The sequence below is a fragment of the Eurosta solidaginis genome, chromosome 1 (assembly GCF_040869045.1).
Source record: "Eurosta solidaginis isolate ZX-2024a chromosome 1, ASM4086904v1, whole genome shotgun sequence".
Lineage (NCBI taxonomy): Eukaryota > Metazoa > Arthropoda > Insecta > Diptera > Tephritidae > Eurosta > Eurosta solidaginis.
In genome coordinates this window covers 358,698,506-358,714,308 of record NC_090319.1, presented here as the reverse complement: position 1 = coordinate 358,714,308, position 15,803 = coordinate 358,698,506, and the positions used below count along the sequence as shown (strand labels likewise).

The 15,803-nt window shown below is 37.1% G+C and overlaps 1 protein-coding gene across 2 annotated transcripts; it reads right to left on the bottom strand.

Moving 5' to 3' along the window:
* Positions 1–3,007: 3,007 nt before the first annotated feature.
* Positions 3,008–5,722, bottom strand: LOC137244835 (protein YIF1B-B-like). 2 transcript variants are annotated; one of them, XM_067774444.1, is made up of 4 exons: positions 5,584–5,722; positions 4,697–5,274; positions 4,251–4,637; positions 3,008–4,101 (listed from the first exon to the last, which is right to left on the bottom strand). In XM_067774444.1, the coding sequence occupies exons 1-4, from the start codon at positions 5,615–5,617 to the stop codon at positions 3,865–3,867; spliced, it is 1,236 nt and encodes a 411-aa protein (XP_067630545.1). In that variant the 5' UTR covers positions 5,618–5,722; the 3' UTR covers positions 3,008–3,864. The 2 variants fall into 2 exon arrangements, with proteins under 2 accessions (XP_067630545.1, XP_067630536.1); XM_067774435.1 differs by having other exon boundaries at positions 5,569–5,699.
* Between the last annotated feature and the right edge of the window lie 10,081 nt (positions 5,723–15,803).

Below are 15,803 nucleotides of genomic sequence, written 5' to 3'. Positions count from 1 at the left end.
AAGATATGAAGTGATCGATGAAAGGGATGAATATTAATATGCGAAAATATTCTTCTGATGAGCTGTTTTCGTAGTTTTCTCGATTTTTTTGACGACTCATAATCCTAGGAACTTCAATCTTCTCTCCGATAGATTCAGCTAATTCTTTAGCATCAAGAAACATTTCTTTGAACTTTGGCTTAGTCTTTTCCCTCATCACAATCGCTTCAAAAGTTCTGTCTTTGTTGGATAGTTCAAAGTATCGACGGCATCCTTGAGAATAGCTTCGCGTTTTGCTGAAGGTCTGAAGAAAGAAATTATCTGCTTTATGGACCCAAGACAGTTTCTTATGAGAGAAATGGAGCACGCTTCATCAATCGCCAAATTCAAGGAATGGCTTCCGAAATGTACATAAAGTGGAGACGGATACTTCTCCATCACTGCAGCAGCACAACCAACCATTCCATTCTCCACTTCATTGCAGCTGCACCGTCGTATCCGAAACCAAAAACTCCAGGTTCATCTTCAGCTTCTTTAAAATATTTATCAATGACGAAGAAAGTCCCTACCAGAGAAATCTTCGATCGGGATGAACTGTAGGAAATCTTCTCTCCAAATTATACCATCTGCAGTTTTTTCAGTATAACGCAACCACAGTGAGTATTGTTCCACGCCACTAATGTCGGTTGTTCTATCTGCGAGTATAGTGCAGCATTCGCTTGCGTTAATTTTTGCAACAATCTTTTCAAGAATTATGTGCTCGCAAATTTCGATGAGTTCATTCTGAATCTGTGGACTCGTGTAAGATGTGACGCGAATTTTCAATGTGGCGTTTTGAAGTAAATGTTGCTTCAATGTGTGATCACCAGCATTCATCCGAAATCTTAATAAAGATCTGAAGTTACCATCATTATGGAGAGGAGTCTCGAGCGATATAGGACCAGAGTCACGATGCCCTCTTTAAGCTATTTCTTGCCTGCCGATGAAAATTATTATTTCGACGATGGAGCGAAAGATTTATCGATTCCTTTGAAATTGAAATGTATATCAAATCAATTTTTTACGAAACTACTAATATTTCGGAGGGGGTTTTGTCCCCAAAACACCTTCCTTTATTACGCCCCGGGTTTCTAGGGATCAAATAGACTTCTGTATTTCCGGATACCGTATTGTTTACAGAGATGCCTCTTATTTGCTTGTGCGGTGTAGCTGCATAAATCAGTTGCCTGCTAGGATGTCCCGGATTGACAAAATTCAGCAGAAAGTGCCGAGTCAGCATTAAATTTTGCTTTTTGGGCTTGAATATTCCTGTGTTGTTGTATTAATGGTAAAGACGTGCCGGATATAGATCCGGTACGTTCCGGTAACAAGCACAATTAAAATACTAGTCCGACCATTTCGGGAAACGATTAATATGACCTTAAACCTTCTAGGCAAATGGTGTTCGGGTGTCATAACGAAACATACTGTGGACATTCAAAATGCTGAGCTCTCGCTTGTGTGTCGCTAGCTACGTTTCTTTGTCAGTTCCAAAATTGCTGCCTGTAAATACTTGAAGATTTTTTCGCAATTTTGTACTTTGGAGGCAATTGCAGATGCATGTGTATTGAAGTGTCCCACCCATGGTTTTTGAATCGCTAACAGTGGGTAGCATAAAGCATGTTTAACTTTTGTGTTACCAAATTTGTATACGTTAATGCTGGTACCCAACACGACAATTCACTCTAGCGTCCCTCCTATAAGTTGTCATCCTCAGAGCAGATCCTTGCAGCGGACTTGATTCAAACTTTCTTGCTCCAGGGAGGTGTTGAACCTAACCTCGGCCCAGAAAAATAGTTTTTATGCGCATATCGGAAAGGATTTATTTTAGGGGGTTCACACTCATGTCACGTGTAAAAGTGGTACGTATGTTGTTGTATTAACAATAAAGACACTCCCCGAAGGCTTTGGGGAGCGTTATCGATGTTGATGGTCCTTTGCCGAATATAGATCCGGTACGTTCCGGTAACGAAGCACCAAGGTACTAGCCCGACCATCTTGGAAACGATTTATATGGCCACATTAAACCTACAAGGCCATCCCTCCCTCCCCACCCACTAGTTTCATGAGGAGCTTGGGCTCGCCAGAGCCTCGTCTGTTAATGAAACAGGATTTGCCACGGGAAGGTGAGGTTGACAGTTGGGTTAGAGAAGCTATATATTGAGCTGGCAACCCGTTGAGAGGGTTGCGCTACACAACCCCTCGAATCCCAGGTGGTACGTATCCCAGCATTCGCGGACCCTGTCATTTTTTAAAACATTTGTAGCTGGAGAACCCAACTGATGCCCTACCAATCACGACTGATGTGCGTCAAAGGTAATGCGCTTTTTGAAAGGTCATTGAATCCACGTCGGCTTGCTTTTTTCAAGATGGACGAATTCCGGAATACTAACGGAGCCCGCAAGTTTAACAAGACAGTGTGACCTTGTGAGACAGCAAGACCGGACGACCGCCATCCTGAACAATCACAACGGAGCGAAATGAGAGAACTATAACTTCTCTGCCGGTGTTGGTAAGCTATGGCCAACCGTAAAGTCCTTTTGAACCCGATTAAGCACAATGAAAAAATATTCATTGCCTTCATATCGGATGCGGAAAATACGCGAGCACTTTCTGCCGGCAAGACGTGTAGCATTAGCAAATCCAAGACAAGCAATAGACTAACACTCAAACATAAACACAGCGCGTCTAATATATCCACCAGCGCCGCAGTGCTTAAGGAGGCCATGTGGACGTGGCAAATGCCAACAATAGTGGACATCCACGTCGATGGCATTACGCTACCAAAGCCCAACACCCAAAATACTGGGATTGACGTTTGATCTGAATCTACATTTCGGCGAGCACGCAGCCGCAGTTGTACCAGAAGTTCAGAGCTGTAACAAAATCATGAAGTCCCTCGAACTTAACTCAAAAACTCGTTACTATTTTCTTTCACTGCTGAATGCAGATATATATTAAGATTTCATCTCATAATCAATAACTGCCGTTATTTGTTAAAATATTCAGTAATTTTTTATTCATGCAATTCGCTAACAAAAATATGCTTAAATGTATGGAATTGAATTTAGAATAAATGTATGTATGTATATTTGCATGAGAAATTAGTAATCACTGCTTGGAGATTACTCATTTCGATTCAGTGCTCAACTACTCATAGCCTAAGAGCCCGTGACTGACAGACCTTCGTCTTTTTGTAAAAGCTAATATTTCGTGCGCTCGTACTTCCATCTGAAGTAGGAATGGTGGTATACTGTGAAGCTTTAGCTGATGTGGTGCAAAACAATAGACCTTATACTAGAAGCCGTTGGCATCATTGACGGACACAAATGTGTATGGCGGGACAAAGTCACTATGACTTTTAATATCGTTTCGAAGACAATATAAAAATTAGCTCTTATAAAATGACGAAAGTACGGTCCCTTCTTTCTCTAATTATGTGCACGATAATTTCTATAGCCACTAATCATGCGCTGAAGAAATTCCACCTTTTTATAAAAAGACAAAGGTATGGCGGTTACGGGCTCTTGCTCTAATATTTTTTCTTGTTTTATTGTATAAAAATTCAGCTTTTGTTCTTGCTACTCGTTTTTAACTTTTAATTAAAATTATACACGTTACATACACATATATACGTTTTAGATGTACATAATTTAGTTTACATAGTTACAACTGTTTTTGTTTCTCGTTTTACATATTAGTACAATATTACAAATTAAATAAAATATGAATTATTTTGAGTTTCCTAAATTATAGATAAGAAATAAAACTTTTCTCGAAACATGTGCAGGCACACTGGTTTGGTGTGGGGATTTTGTATAACAATAAAATAACCACAGTAAATTATTAAAATTGTGTATTTCGAATATCTAAAGTAACAGGATCCGGAAAATACAAATGCTTTGATAATAGAAATGATAAGAATGCTTGGCCACATACGATGAGAAAGAGAAAATATAGTTTTCGTTTTCGGCCACCGGTATAATCAAGTTGTTGCGGATTACCATAGGGATCATAATTGATTGCACCACTATTGGTTGCTGGTGCCGCATCATGCAGCACTTTAGTCTTTAATGTGCGAAGCTGTGAAAAAACATGAAAGTAAATAAGGGTGAAATATAAAAATTGCTTTAGAGTATTGAAGAGACCGAGTTTCAACCAACAGCTGGATATAACTACTATATACATATTTATATAAATTCTTTGAATTTTACATACTTCATGTAACTTACCAAAAAGAAGCCCAACGTCAGGCTGCTGTAGAGTAGGGCCCCATAATAGCCAACACCATGAAAAAATGCGCTTACAACTAATGCTGCTACTATTATAACAAATTTATAACCAGCAAATGCCACCAAATCCAAAGTTTTCAAACTTGTTTTTATATTCACAACATAAAGAGTTATCGAATAGACAATCAATTCAAAAATGCTGTAAGCCAACGCGCTTGATGCCTGTATGCCTAATTGTTCGGGTGTAAAACGCTTTTGCATGCCCAACATGAGACCTGCGACAACCACATACGTTATATACGCCATTGTTGGGATGTACAAATCTGGAGCATTAATATCATAGCGTGGCTGCACAGGATTCTCTTGATCATACTTTAATGACCAGTCCTAAGAAAAATCATATAAATTTAGTATTTTGTGGTATTAGATTATTTTTCTATATATACCCTGTGCATAAATGGAAAAAAAAGTAAGCGTAATTTATTGATTACATATCTGTTGTCCACTGCGAAATAATATTTCAATTTGGCTACTGGAACCCATTTTTCAAATTGATTCTCGACAATTTGCTTGCCTTGATCAGCCAAACGTTGCCCATATTGCATGGCCATATCCTGTACAATTGGCTGTTGAAACATTGCTAATTGTGGTATACCACTTTGAAACTGTGCTTGCACATTTGGCGGTACATTCATGCCTACAGGTGCACCCATTCCTACATTTGCGCCAAATTGAGCTTGCTGACCTGAATCAGCAGAAACAAATGATGATGATTGCGAGGATGTATGTGCTGCTGCTGCATAGCCATAAGTTTGATTTGTCATTTGTACGGGTTCTGTGTTGAAGCCACCTATAGCAGTGGTGGGTACAGGAGTTCCAATGCCGTAAGCTACACTAGGTGTGGAACTTGGTATTTGCATTGTTGGCGCAGTGGCTGATGGCTGCTGCATATAGCTCATCGGTGCTGCGGGTCCCATTGCGTTCACATCACTGACGCGTTTTGGCTTGCGGGATGGACCTTGTGCTTTTCGCATAAAACAATTTATTTAATAGTTTGGTTGAGTAAATTTAATGGAGTTAGATAAGTATCGCAATTTAAAATGCAAGACGAAAACACGCAACAGTAAATGCTACATAAAATAAAGAAACTCACAAACTATGTTATGTTTGCAACTCTACTTTAAGTTAGTATATTTAAACAAAACAATAAAAAAGATGTCAACCCCTTGGTCACGGAACAAGTTTCCCCCGATTGCTATATTCGCTTGCTGTGTCAAAGTGGCTGCACTCAATGTACTTGCGCATTTTTCATCCTTACAGTATTCCAACTTACGGTTCCTTATCCCAACATTGGGGTTATAGTTCATTTTGTCTTATTATGAAATTATATATGAATAATTTTAAAATTTCTTCAACTATTTGAACTAGTACACATCACCAATAAGAAACTTTGACAATTCCGCTGACAGCTGATGTTTTTGCCTGGCACCACGGTGTGGCCATATCAATATTTAACAGTAAAACACAGTTGCGGCGCCACGAAAAATTGATGTAGGATACATTTTGAATGATGACAAAGTGTGTTATCTTACCTGTCAACTGCCTGACAGGCTGTTCAATATGGCTACTTTTAAGCGTTTTGACAGGCTGTTCAATATGGCGGCGCCTATCTTCAGCGGGTGATAGAAAGAGATACAGAATGAGACAGCGATAGTCAAATACGAATCAGGTGATCCAATCACTTTGGAATTTTGACGTTTATGCAGAAGATATCACACTTAGTCATCATTCACAATGGTAGGATAGTTCTTTACTTTAGCTCATAACTTCTAAGACTCGCCTAAAAACGCGTCAGACAAGGCGCACACGAGGCTACGCGTTGTAGACGCTGCAGGCGAAATTTGTACGCTTTGATGCCGAACACATGTATTTGAATGGAGAGCTGCATACGAGGCGTCAGCAGAATGAAAGCGACAAAGCATGAAATTTTCGTGTAGCTAAGCGTACAGCAATGTTGGTCGCTGAGCGTACGTACGCTTGAAAAAAAGGAAGAACAAGATGTTTACATTTTTTTGTATGCAAATTTGTGTAATTAGTTAAAAAATGTTATACTATTTTCACACAGACGCAATTTTCTACATTAAGACGCTTATTGAGCTCAATCTACCCTACAAAATTCGAATCTATTATTATTTCATTAGTAGCTAATCGAATGCCTAATGAAGTCAAAAGCACAATGCAACTCTGTTGGCAGCGTTCCGCTCCTTAGCTTTTGGTGTGTTCAGTGCTTAAAAATGTCATTTGTCAAAGTAAATGTCATTGTCTGCATGGCGGAACGATACAAGGTGGCCGCATCGAACAGCTGATTATAACCTTTTTTATTTGATTTGATACATCAACTACCAGCGCAGTACGATTTTGACATTTGTTCATCGAATTTACAAGTACATGGAATTTTTTTTATTTGTAGGTATGTCACGATGCTCACACCTTGTATCGTTCCGCCATGATTGTATGTCTCATCCTTCATACTAATCGAGCAGTTACTTCTGTGTGAAAGCAAAAAATTTACGATTTCATTAGCAGGTGGAATGAGATCATTAAGTTTCTGTGTGAAAACAGTATTACTTTAGTTAATAAAAGTGCGTGAAAGTTATATTACCAAAGCGAAAAAGCGTATTAAACACCACAACAGCTTGGTTAGACATTGTTGAAGCGTTTAAAAGGCTAAAAAGTGTTGGAAACTAGAAATCACCCTTTTCTCTAGTCCGCGGTGGTTTAAAATTGCCTTTCATAATTTACAAAGGCACGGGGATGAAAAAAACGTTTAATACCTACTTTCCTTTGGGTTTCGGGGACGGATATAGCTGGAGAAATTTAATTTTTTATTTTTTTTCTTCAATAATTGTTTGCTTTTTGTAGCGACGCTCGAAAGTAGCTTCGTGTGCAGATCTTGAGGCGTAGAGAAATTGTAGCTATATGAAATATCGTGTACGCGTCTATGACGCGAAGCCTCGTTTGCACCTTGCGTAAGAGACGCGATTTGGACCTAGGACGACGAATCCAAAAAAAGGAAATAAAAAATTGTATTCCGTCCAAAGCTATTGCCCGGAGTTCACAACTGCTAAAACTCGTCCAAAAATATCGGGAGAGGTGTCAAAAGACGCGCCTTGATCCCGGGACCACGAATCCGAAAGCGGAAATTAAGAATTTTATTTCTGTATATAATATATTTCCCAAAAACCGAATCATAGCTCCGGAACGCTCCGTAACCGGGGTTGGGATCCATAGTATTTTTGCGCAGAACTGCTTTCTGCGTTGGCGGCCTTCGGCCGCGCTTATAAAAAATTACCCTTGGTGGATTCAACACCGGGTTGGAGACCAAAACTATATCCGTGCAAAGCACTTTTATCCAAATTTTTTCTTGTGGGTACCCCAAAATCATCAAAATTACAACAACCACATGAAAATCCACGATTTTGTTTGCAAATATCTCTGGAAAGAAGTAAAATTTCCAACTTTCGCTTGAACGAGTTTTAGCAGTTAAGAGCTAAAGTAAAGAATTACTTGAAATACGAGGCTAGAAATGAAGAATGGCTCGAAGCATGCAAATTTAGGGTTGAAAGCCTTCCCAAATGTCCGTGCATTCGCTCAAAACATTTTGATGTCCGAAAGAGACCTTTATAAACAGACACCACGATTTATAACGAGAAGAGAAGTATACAAAAGGTAATTCTATACGACAGCATGAGAGAGAGGTGTATAATCCGAAGGCGGAAAATAAAAATTCTACACCATTTCAAGTTGGATGTTAGAAAGGGTGAAGTGGATTTTATAAAGCGTCAATCGGATTTTAGACTGGTAATTGGATTTTAGAAAGCGTCAGTTGGATTTTGGAATAGTCAACTGGAAATTAGAAAGCGTCAATTGGATTTTAGAAAACGTTTATTAGCTTTTTAAAGCATCAAATGGCTTTTAGAAAACGTAAATTGGATTTTAGAAAACTGGGAATTCTTCCGTTGGACTTTAGAAAGCGTCAATTGGATTTTAGAAAATGTAAACTGGATTTTAGATAGCGTCAGTTGTATTCTAGAATAGGCAGTTGGAAATTAGAAGGCGTCAATTGGATTTTAGAATAGTCAATTGGAAATTAGAAAGCGTCAATTGGATCTTTGAAATCGTAAATTGGATTTTAGAAAACTGAAAATTGTTCAGTTGGACTTTAGAAAGCGTCAATTGGATTTTAGAAAACGTCAATTGGATTTTGGGAAGCGTCAATTGAATTTTGGAAAACGTAAACTGGATTTTAGAAAACATCAATTGTATTTTAGAATAGTCCATTGCAAATGAGAAAGCGTCAATTGGATTTTAGAAAACGTAAGTTGGATTTCAGAAAGCGTAAATTGGATTTTAGAAAATTTTCACTTCATTTTTTTGAATCACTTGGCAATGAGCGGTATTTGTCAGTGCAACATTTTTTTTATATGTAAAATAATTATTTTCAAGCGAAGATTGTATCGGTCTGTGCTAAATTCATACATTTTGTTATCAAATTAAAAAAAAAACTGAGAAAATGCAAATTAAAGATGACTGTGGCATTTGTTTAAGCTCTATGCGTCGCGGCAAAGAGGTCAGTACAGTTTCGCCGTGTGAGCATTTTTTTCACACAACCTGTGTACAAACCATTGTAGAGGACCGAGGAGCGTGACCTATGTGTCGCAGAGATATAAAGGGGTAACTATATAATATTTACAATTTGCACAGCTTTATTTATCATTTAATTCATCTGCCTGCGCTTTATGGGCACACAATATGTTGGACTTGTGGGAGCAATAGGGAAACAGCCTTAGCGACTTGGTCGTTGTATGCGACAACGCGCCATGTCATGCAAGCATACGGATGGAAGGTCCAAACTTCTATGCCTTGGACCATATAGCCCTATGCTAACCCCAATAGAAATTATTTAGGCAAAAGTGAAGAGCTACGTGAAAAGCCAAATGAAGGTTCCCATTACAGTAGGCTCCGGGGTATGCGAGCAAAGGTTACAATACGTGGAAACGCTTATAGACGCCGCTAAAGCCACGATAACTGGAGGAGATTGCGCCAGGGCAGTGCAGCACAGCTCCATTTTCTACGCGACAAGAGAAGACATGCCGGTTGGTGAATGAGCCTTTATTTTTCTTTGTTACATGAGCTACTTGTATGCTTTTTCTTATAACTCTTACTTACTTAAAATAATCGTATTAACCGCCTGTTATAACACGTTCTTATGCTTATTTAACCTATTCATATTCACATTTTAAATGTATGTACATATACATATATATTTATACTACTATTCCTTGTTCATTATCATTTTGTTGCTATTGTATGTATACGTAGCGTGTGAATTAATAAAAATTTACTATTTCCGAAGTACAATTGACGCTTTCTAAAATCCAATTTACACTTTCTGAAATCCAATTTATGTTTTTTAAAATCCAATTGACGCTTTCTAAATTCCAATTGACTATAATCCAGTTTACGTTTTCTAAAATCCAAATGACGCTTTCCAAAATCCATTGGCGTTTTCTAAATCCAACTGACGCTTTCTAAAGTCAAAGTGAAGAATTTCCAGTTTTCTAAAATCCAATTGACACTTTCTAATTTCCAATTGACAATTTCTAAAGTCCAATTGACGCTTTCTAAATTCCAATTGACTATTCTAAAATACAATAGACGCTTTCAAAAATCCAGTTAACTTTTTCTAAAATCCAATTGACGCTTTCTAAAGTCAAACGGAAGAATTTCCAGTTTTCTAAAATCCAATTTACGCTTTCTAAAATCCATTTGACGCTTTCTAATTTCCAATTGACTATTTTAAAACCCATTAGACCATTTCTAAAATCCAATTGATAATTCTAAAATCCAATTAACGTTTTCCAAAATCCAACTTGAAATATTGGAGTTCGTTGAAAAGATATAAACGAACAACCGAAAAATAACTACGAAGTGCTCCGAGACCGGGGGTGGGATCCATAGTATTTTCTACATTGGCGGCCTTAGGTTGCGCTTATAAAAAATTACCCTGGGTATGTGGTTTGGAGACCAAAACTATATCCGCCCAAAACGTTTATGTTCAAAAATTTTTTTGGGTTCACAAAATCCTCAAAATTACGACATGAAAATTAAAAATTTTTTTTTTTCAAATATCTCTTGACAGACCCAAAATTTCGGATTGGATCCAAAACGCGTCTTTTGTAACTTTTGATAAGATAAGAGTGTCATGCTGTCGTATGGAATTACCATACAAAATGCAATTTTTATTAAATTGAATGGTGATAAATTTATTGTGTTATTCAAACTTAAAATTAGAGAAACAAATTGCTTAGGAAGAACATTTGTAAGTATGCAGAGCAGTCACTAAACATGAGAATTTTTTTCCCCGTTGTAGCAGGGGCTACTTTGAGGCAATCTACGCCTTTACACAAATTTTGCCCTTTTAACGTTGGTATGTTATAAGAAGTGGTGAGCTGACGCACCCTGCAAATAAATACCTTGAGAAATCACACCCTTGCCCTTACAGCATTAGGGTATTTTTTTCTCAACCTACTCGGCATTGTAAACCCAATACCTTGATATCAATGCTTTTATTTGTCTGATCAACGCCCCAGACTGATGAGAAGTGTGATGACTAGTACTTAGGACCTACCTAATTATTTTCTAGCTTTTAGTATTATTATTACTTCATGTAAGTATTGTTTTCAATAAAACCGTTTAGTTTAAAAAATTTTTTTTATTATTTTAGTTTTAAGTTTCTAGTCTTTATTTAATTACCTATTGTTTCTCATTATATTTAGTTCATTTAGTGACTCATTATTACAAGGACTCTTTCCTGACAATTTGTTATAATCTCAGTCCTCAATACATAATCCTTCCAAAGGCTTTACTCGACTCAGCGCCACGTATGCTTGTCCCACCTCGAACTCCAAAGTATTTTGACGTCACTCCTACCGAACTGTATATAATATTTGTTCCAAATATGAACCAAATCGGACCACAAATACGATTTTTTGAATATATCGATACTTCCGCCACCTAGCGGAAGTTTTTTGACAAAGCGATTTCTATTCCCGTATGTAATATGTGTTCCAAATATGAGACAAATCGGACCACAAATACGATTTTTTTTAATATCTCGATCCTTGCGCCACCTAGCGGCGATTTTTTGTTATAGGTCGCTTGCTAGTCATGTATGTATTACAAATAAGAGCCAAATCGGACCACAAATACGATTTATTGAAATATTTCGATCCATTCGCCACCAATCGGAGTTTTTTTTCTTATTATTGCATTATCATCGGGTACTGAACTATATTCCAAGTTTCAAGCTCCCAATAAGCTGGGAGGTTACTTAATTTCAATTACAAAATTCTGTTCACTACATAAAGTCAAGCTAAATAAAACCGTTTAAAAAAATTTATCACCACGGCAGTAAATAAATGTCAATGTGCTGGTTACATTTTGCATTTGCCAATCTTATTTTGACAATCCCTGCGCCAGTGCATAAAAAAATAAAAGCAGCTGATGAGATAGGCCAACCATACCATGCCTTCACTCAATCAGCTACATTACCCCAATTTAGGATGCAAAGTATATTGTAAGCAACACGCAGGAAATCTGAAATTACAGTCTCTACAGCCCAATTAGAACCTACTTATTTCAGTTTAAACGACGTCTACAGCGTTTCATTGTGAATAAAGCTGGAGTCATTGGTGCCGTATGTCGTATCGCTGTATCCGTATCCCTAACGTAATCAGCTGTTTATCGTTACGACGGTAAACCAAAACCCAATTGGTTGGCTACGATACGGTTATGACCTTAGCGGTACCAATAATCGATTGTATTGATTCTCATAAGGTTGGTCGAATCAGCTGTTAAAAGGTTACCGATACGGTTACCGATAAAGCACCAATGTCTCCAGCTTAAGGTCCTGAGGTTTGCATCAGGTGAGCGAGGCTGTTTGTAGTTTTGACCATAGTGTACAAGTACAAGTATGTTGACTTCTTTCTGACAGGTACTCGCTTAAGTGAGCATAACGGCAAAATCTGGGTTGCAGTTGTTGTTTCGGATGAAAACGGTCAATTAGGGCTCGGTGCAGAGACGCAAAAGATTGAAACAGGGTTTATGTAGTCACAAAAGTGTTGCTCCTGTTCCACAGCATTTTAATTTTAGATCATGGCGAAAAGTGTTCAGTTCAGGTAATTCATTTTCATTAAAAGTTTAATTTATTACGGAGGGTTACTCCTTTAAGTGTAAAAAGCAGAGAAAACGTGAAAAACTTTTTATACTGTTTTCACACAGAAACTTAATGATCTCATTTCACTTTCTAATGAAATCGTAAATTTTTTGCTTTCACACAGAAGTAACTGCTCGATTAGTATGAAGGATGAAATGTCAATCGAATAAAATGACAATGCTGTATGACAGACAATCATGGCGGAACGATACAAGGTGGCAGCATGGTGACAAATGTCAAAATCGTACTGCGCCGGTAGTTGATGTATCAAATCAAATAAAAAAGGTTATAATCAGCTGTTCGATGCGGCCACCTTGTATCGTTCCGCCATGCAGACAATGACATTTACTTTGACAAATGACATTTTTAAGCACTGAACACACCAAAAGCTAAGGAGCGGAACGCGGCCAGCAGAGTTGCATTGTGCTTTTGACTTCATTAGGCATTCGATTAGTTACTAATGAAATAATTATAGATTCGAATTTTGTAGGGAAGGGTTGAGCTCAATAAGCGTCTTAATGTAGAAAACAGCCTTTATTATTCAATAAGCCGTCTGTGTGAAAATAGTATTAATTTCAATTTCTGTACCCAAGTTTACTATATTTGTGTAACACAAGAATCTGGAGGTCAATTCCTTAACTATGAAAAACTGAAAAATGTACACTTATTGAAAACTCATTTGCACACACAATTTATACTTTGAATTTAGTTGTGTTTTTATGCACAAAATTTTGAAACTAAAAACAAAATTTTCATTTGTCAGAAAAAATGACCTAATGTCAAAAAACCCTATCGAAATACAAACTGGCTTGTTTGTTTTTAATGAACTACTTTGTATTTTTCTTGTATTTCGTGGGTTTTTATATTATACCTTTATATTAAGTCGCATTCATGTTTGTCCCCTCATTTCCATACGAATTTTTGACCCACGGAAAAGTAATTTTCGGTAACCTCCCGTTGAGCTAGACACTTGATACTTAGAGCATAGTTCAGATCTGGGAGAAATTACAATGCAAGTGAAAAAAAACCGATAGGTGGCGCACGGGTCGAGATATAAAGAAAATTTATTTTAAAATGAAAATTTTACGACCGAATTTTAACTAACTTCTCGGTGATCCAGAGACTTGAAACTTAGCACATAGTTTGCGAGTCGATGGCACTACAATTCGTGGAAAACAGAATGCCGCCAGGTGGCAGACGAATCGAGATATACGAAAATCCCTGAAGAAACGCAGGGAAATTTGCGATCGATTTTTAGGTAACTTCCCGGTGAGCTAGAGACTTGGAACTTGGGCGTGAGTCAGAACCCGGTGTCAATGCAATATTTCATCAAGATATTAAGATATAAGATGGATCGATATATTAAGAAAATTATTTTTTTGATTTAGGAATCTTTTAATCCATTTTTAACTAACTTCCAGGTGACCCAGAGACTTGAAACTTGGCACACAGTTCGAGGCTTGGTGACAATACAATCTGCAGAAAACAAAATTCCGCTAGGTAGCGCGCTAAGTGAGATAACTACAAATCCTTGCAAAACGAGGAGAATCTTGCAATCGATTTTATAGTAACTTCCCGGTGAGCTGGAGATAAAGTTGTGTCATAGAGGAGTTTTATTTGTTTGCACTTACAGCACCATTTTATTTGCAGGAGACTTTCACAGCTACAAAAATTAAGGCGGATTTCCATAGACGCTTTGGCTGTGTTGTATTCATTAATTCATCTGTCGGGCGAAGTATCGAAAAATATACATAAATGCTTTGGTTGCGTGCCTACGCTTTGACAACGCCGTACGAAAAACAATGAAACGCCGTACGTTATCATTGCTTTGAAGCGACCAAAGCGTTTATATAATTTTGCCCTTATGCATTTGTGTAAACAGCCTTTGAAATGAAAATATTACATGTTACACGTGTGGCGCTTTATAATTTGACTTTAATTTAAATAAATTTTGCTTTCCGTATGTTTCCGCATTGTTGCAGGCTACAAATTTTCTAGTATTCTTATTTCCGCGGAAATATATGCAACTATTTCATCTGTAAATACTACAAAGTTTATAAACTATTAAATGCAACTTGAAGTACTCTTACGTACGAAAAATGAAACTCTAGACCTGAGATTTGCATCAGGTGAGTGAAGCTGTTTGTAGTTTTGACGTTTATCGCTTAAGCTGGAGACATTGGTGCTTTATCGGTAACCGTATCGGTAACCTTTTTACAGCTGATTCGACCAACCTTATGAGAATCAATGCAATCGATTATTGGTGCCGCTAAGGTCGTAACCGTATCGTAGCCAACCAATTGGGTTTTGGTTTACCGTCGTAACGATAAACAGCTGATTACGTTAGGTAGAGTTGTGCTTTTTCGTTCATTTCAGAGATTCGAATCTTTCGTTCTTTTTCTGATGAACGAACAAGTTGTTCTTTTTGTTCATCTGTTCTTTTTTTTTCAAGCAAATTTGATCAATGCTGCTAGCACCCGCGAAAAAAGCCAACAAGTATAGATGGGGGTGTGTATGCAGCAATGCTTTGTGTAGGTATATTTAAATGAGTAATGAATAAATAAGGTAATATATGTATATATTCAAGTTTAATAAATGTAATGATTAGTTTCTTATAAAACATGTTTTTCATAAATAGTCCATACATATATTTTTGTAGCAGTGTCACACAATATCTTTAGTGTAAGTGTCATCATCGACATTCGTGCCATAGATGAATGGATTTGCAACTCTTTGTTTCGAGAGAGCGCTGTCAAAATGCACATTTTTTATAACATTTATCAATGATGCCACTCCAAACAAAAATGTATAGATCTGGAAATGGGGATTTTTGACATACATTTCGGCGATTATAGTTTCAATCACTTAATAAAATGATAGTCGTAAAATATTTATTTCCTTAAAGTTATTTTACAATAATACGACTAGTTAGAGTTAAATACAAACAAATCTAAGTAAAATTTACATTTCGATTAAATTAATTAGTCAAATATTGTAACGCATTTAACTCGCAATGAAAACCATATATTCTTTTGAAATTTCAGTAAATCGGACCTATGATATAATAGTTAACATTATTTAATGGATAGGGCTTATCCTGCATGTCTGGCGTTCCAGGTTCTGTGATCAAAATGGGCTGGTTGCATCGGGAGTTCATATTTACAAAACCTATTTTTAGTGATAACTATTGAATGAGAAATAATATTTACCCTACGCCTTCGAACTAATAATACTTACACTAAAACAAGTATTATTATCCTTTTTCCTATAATTTT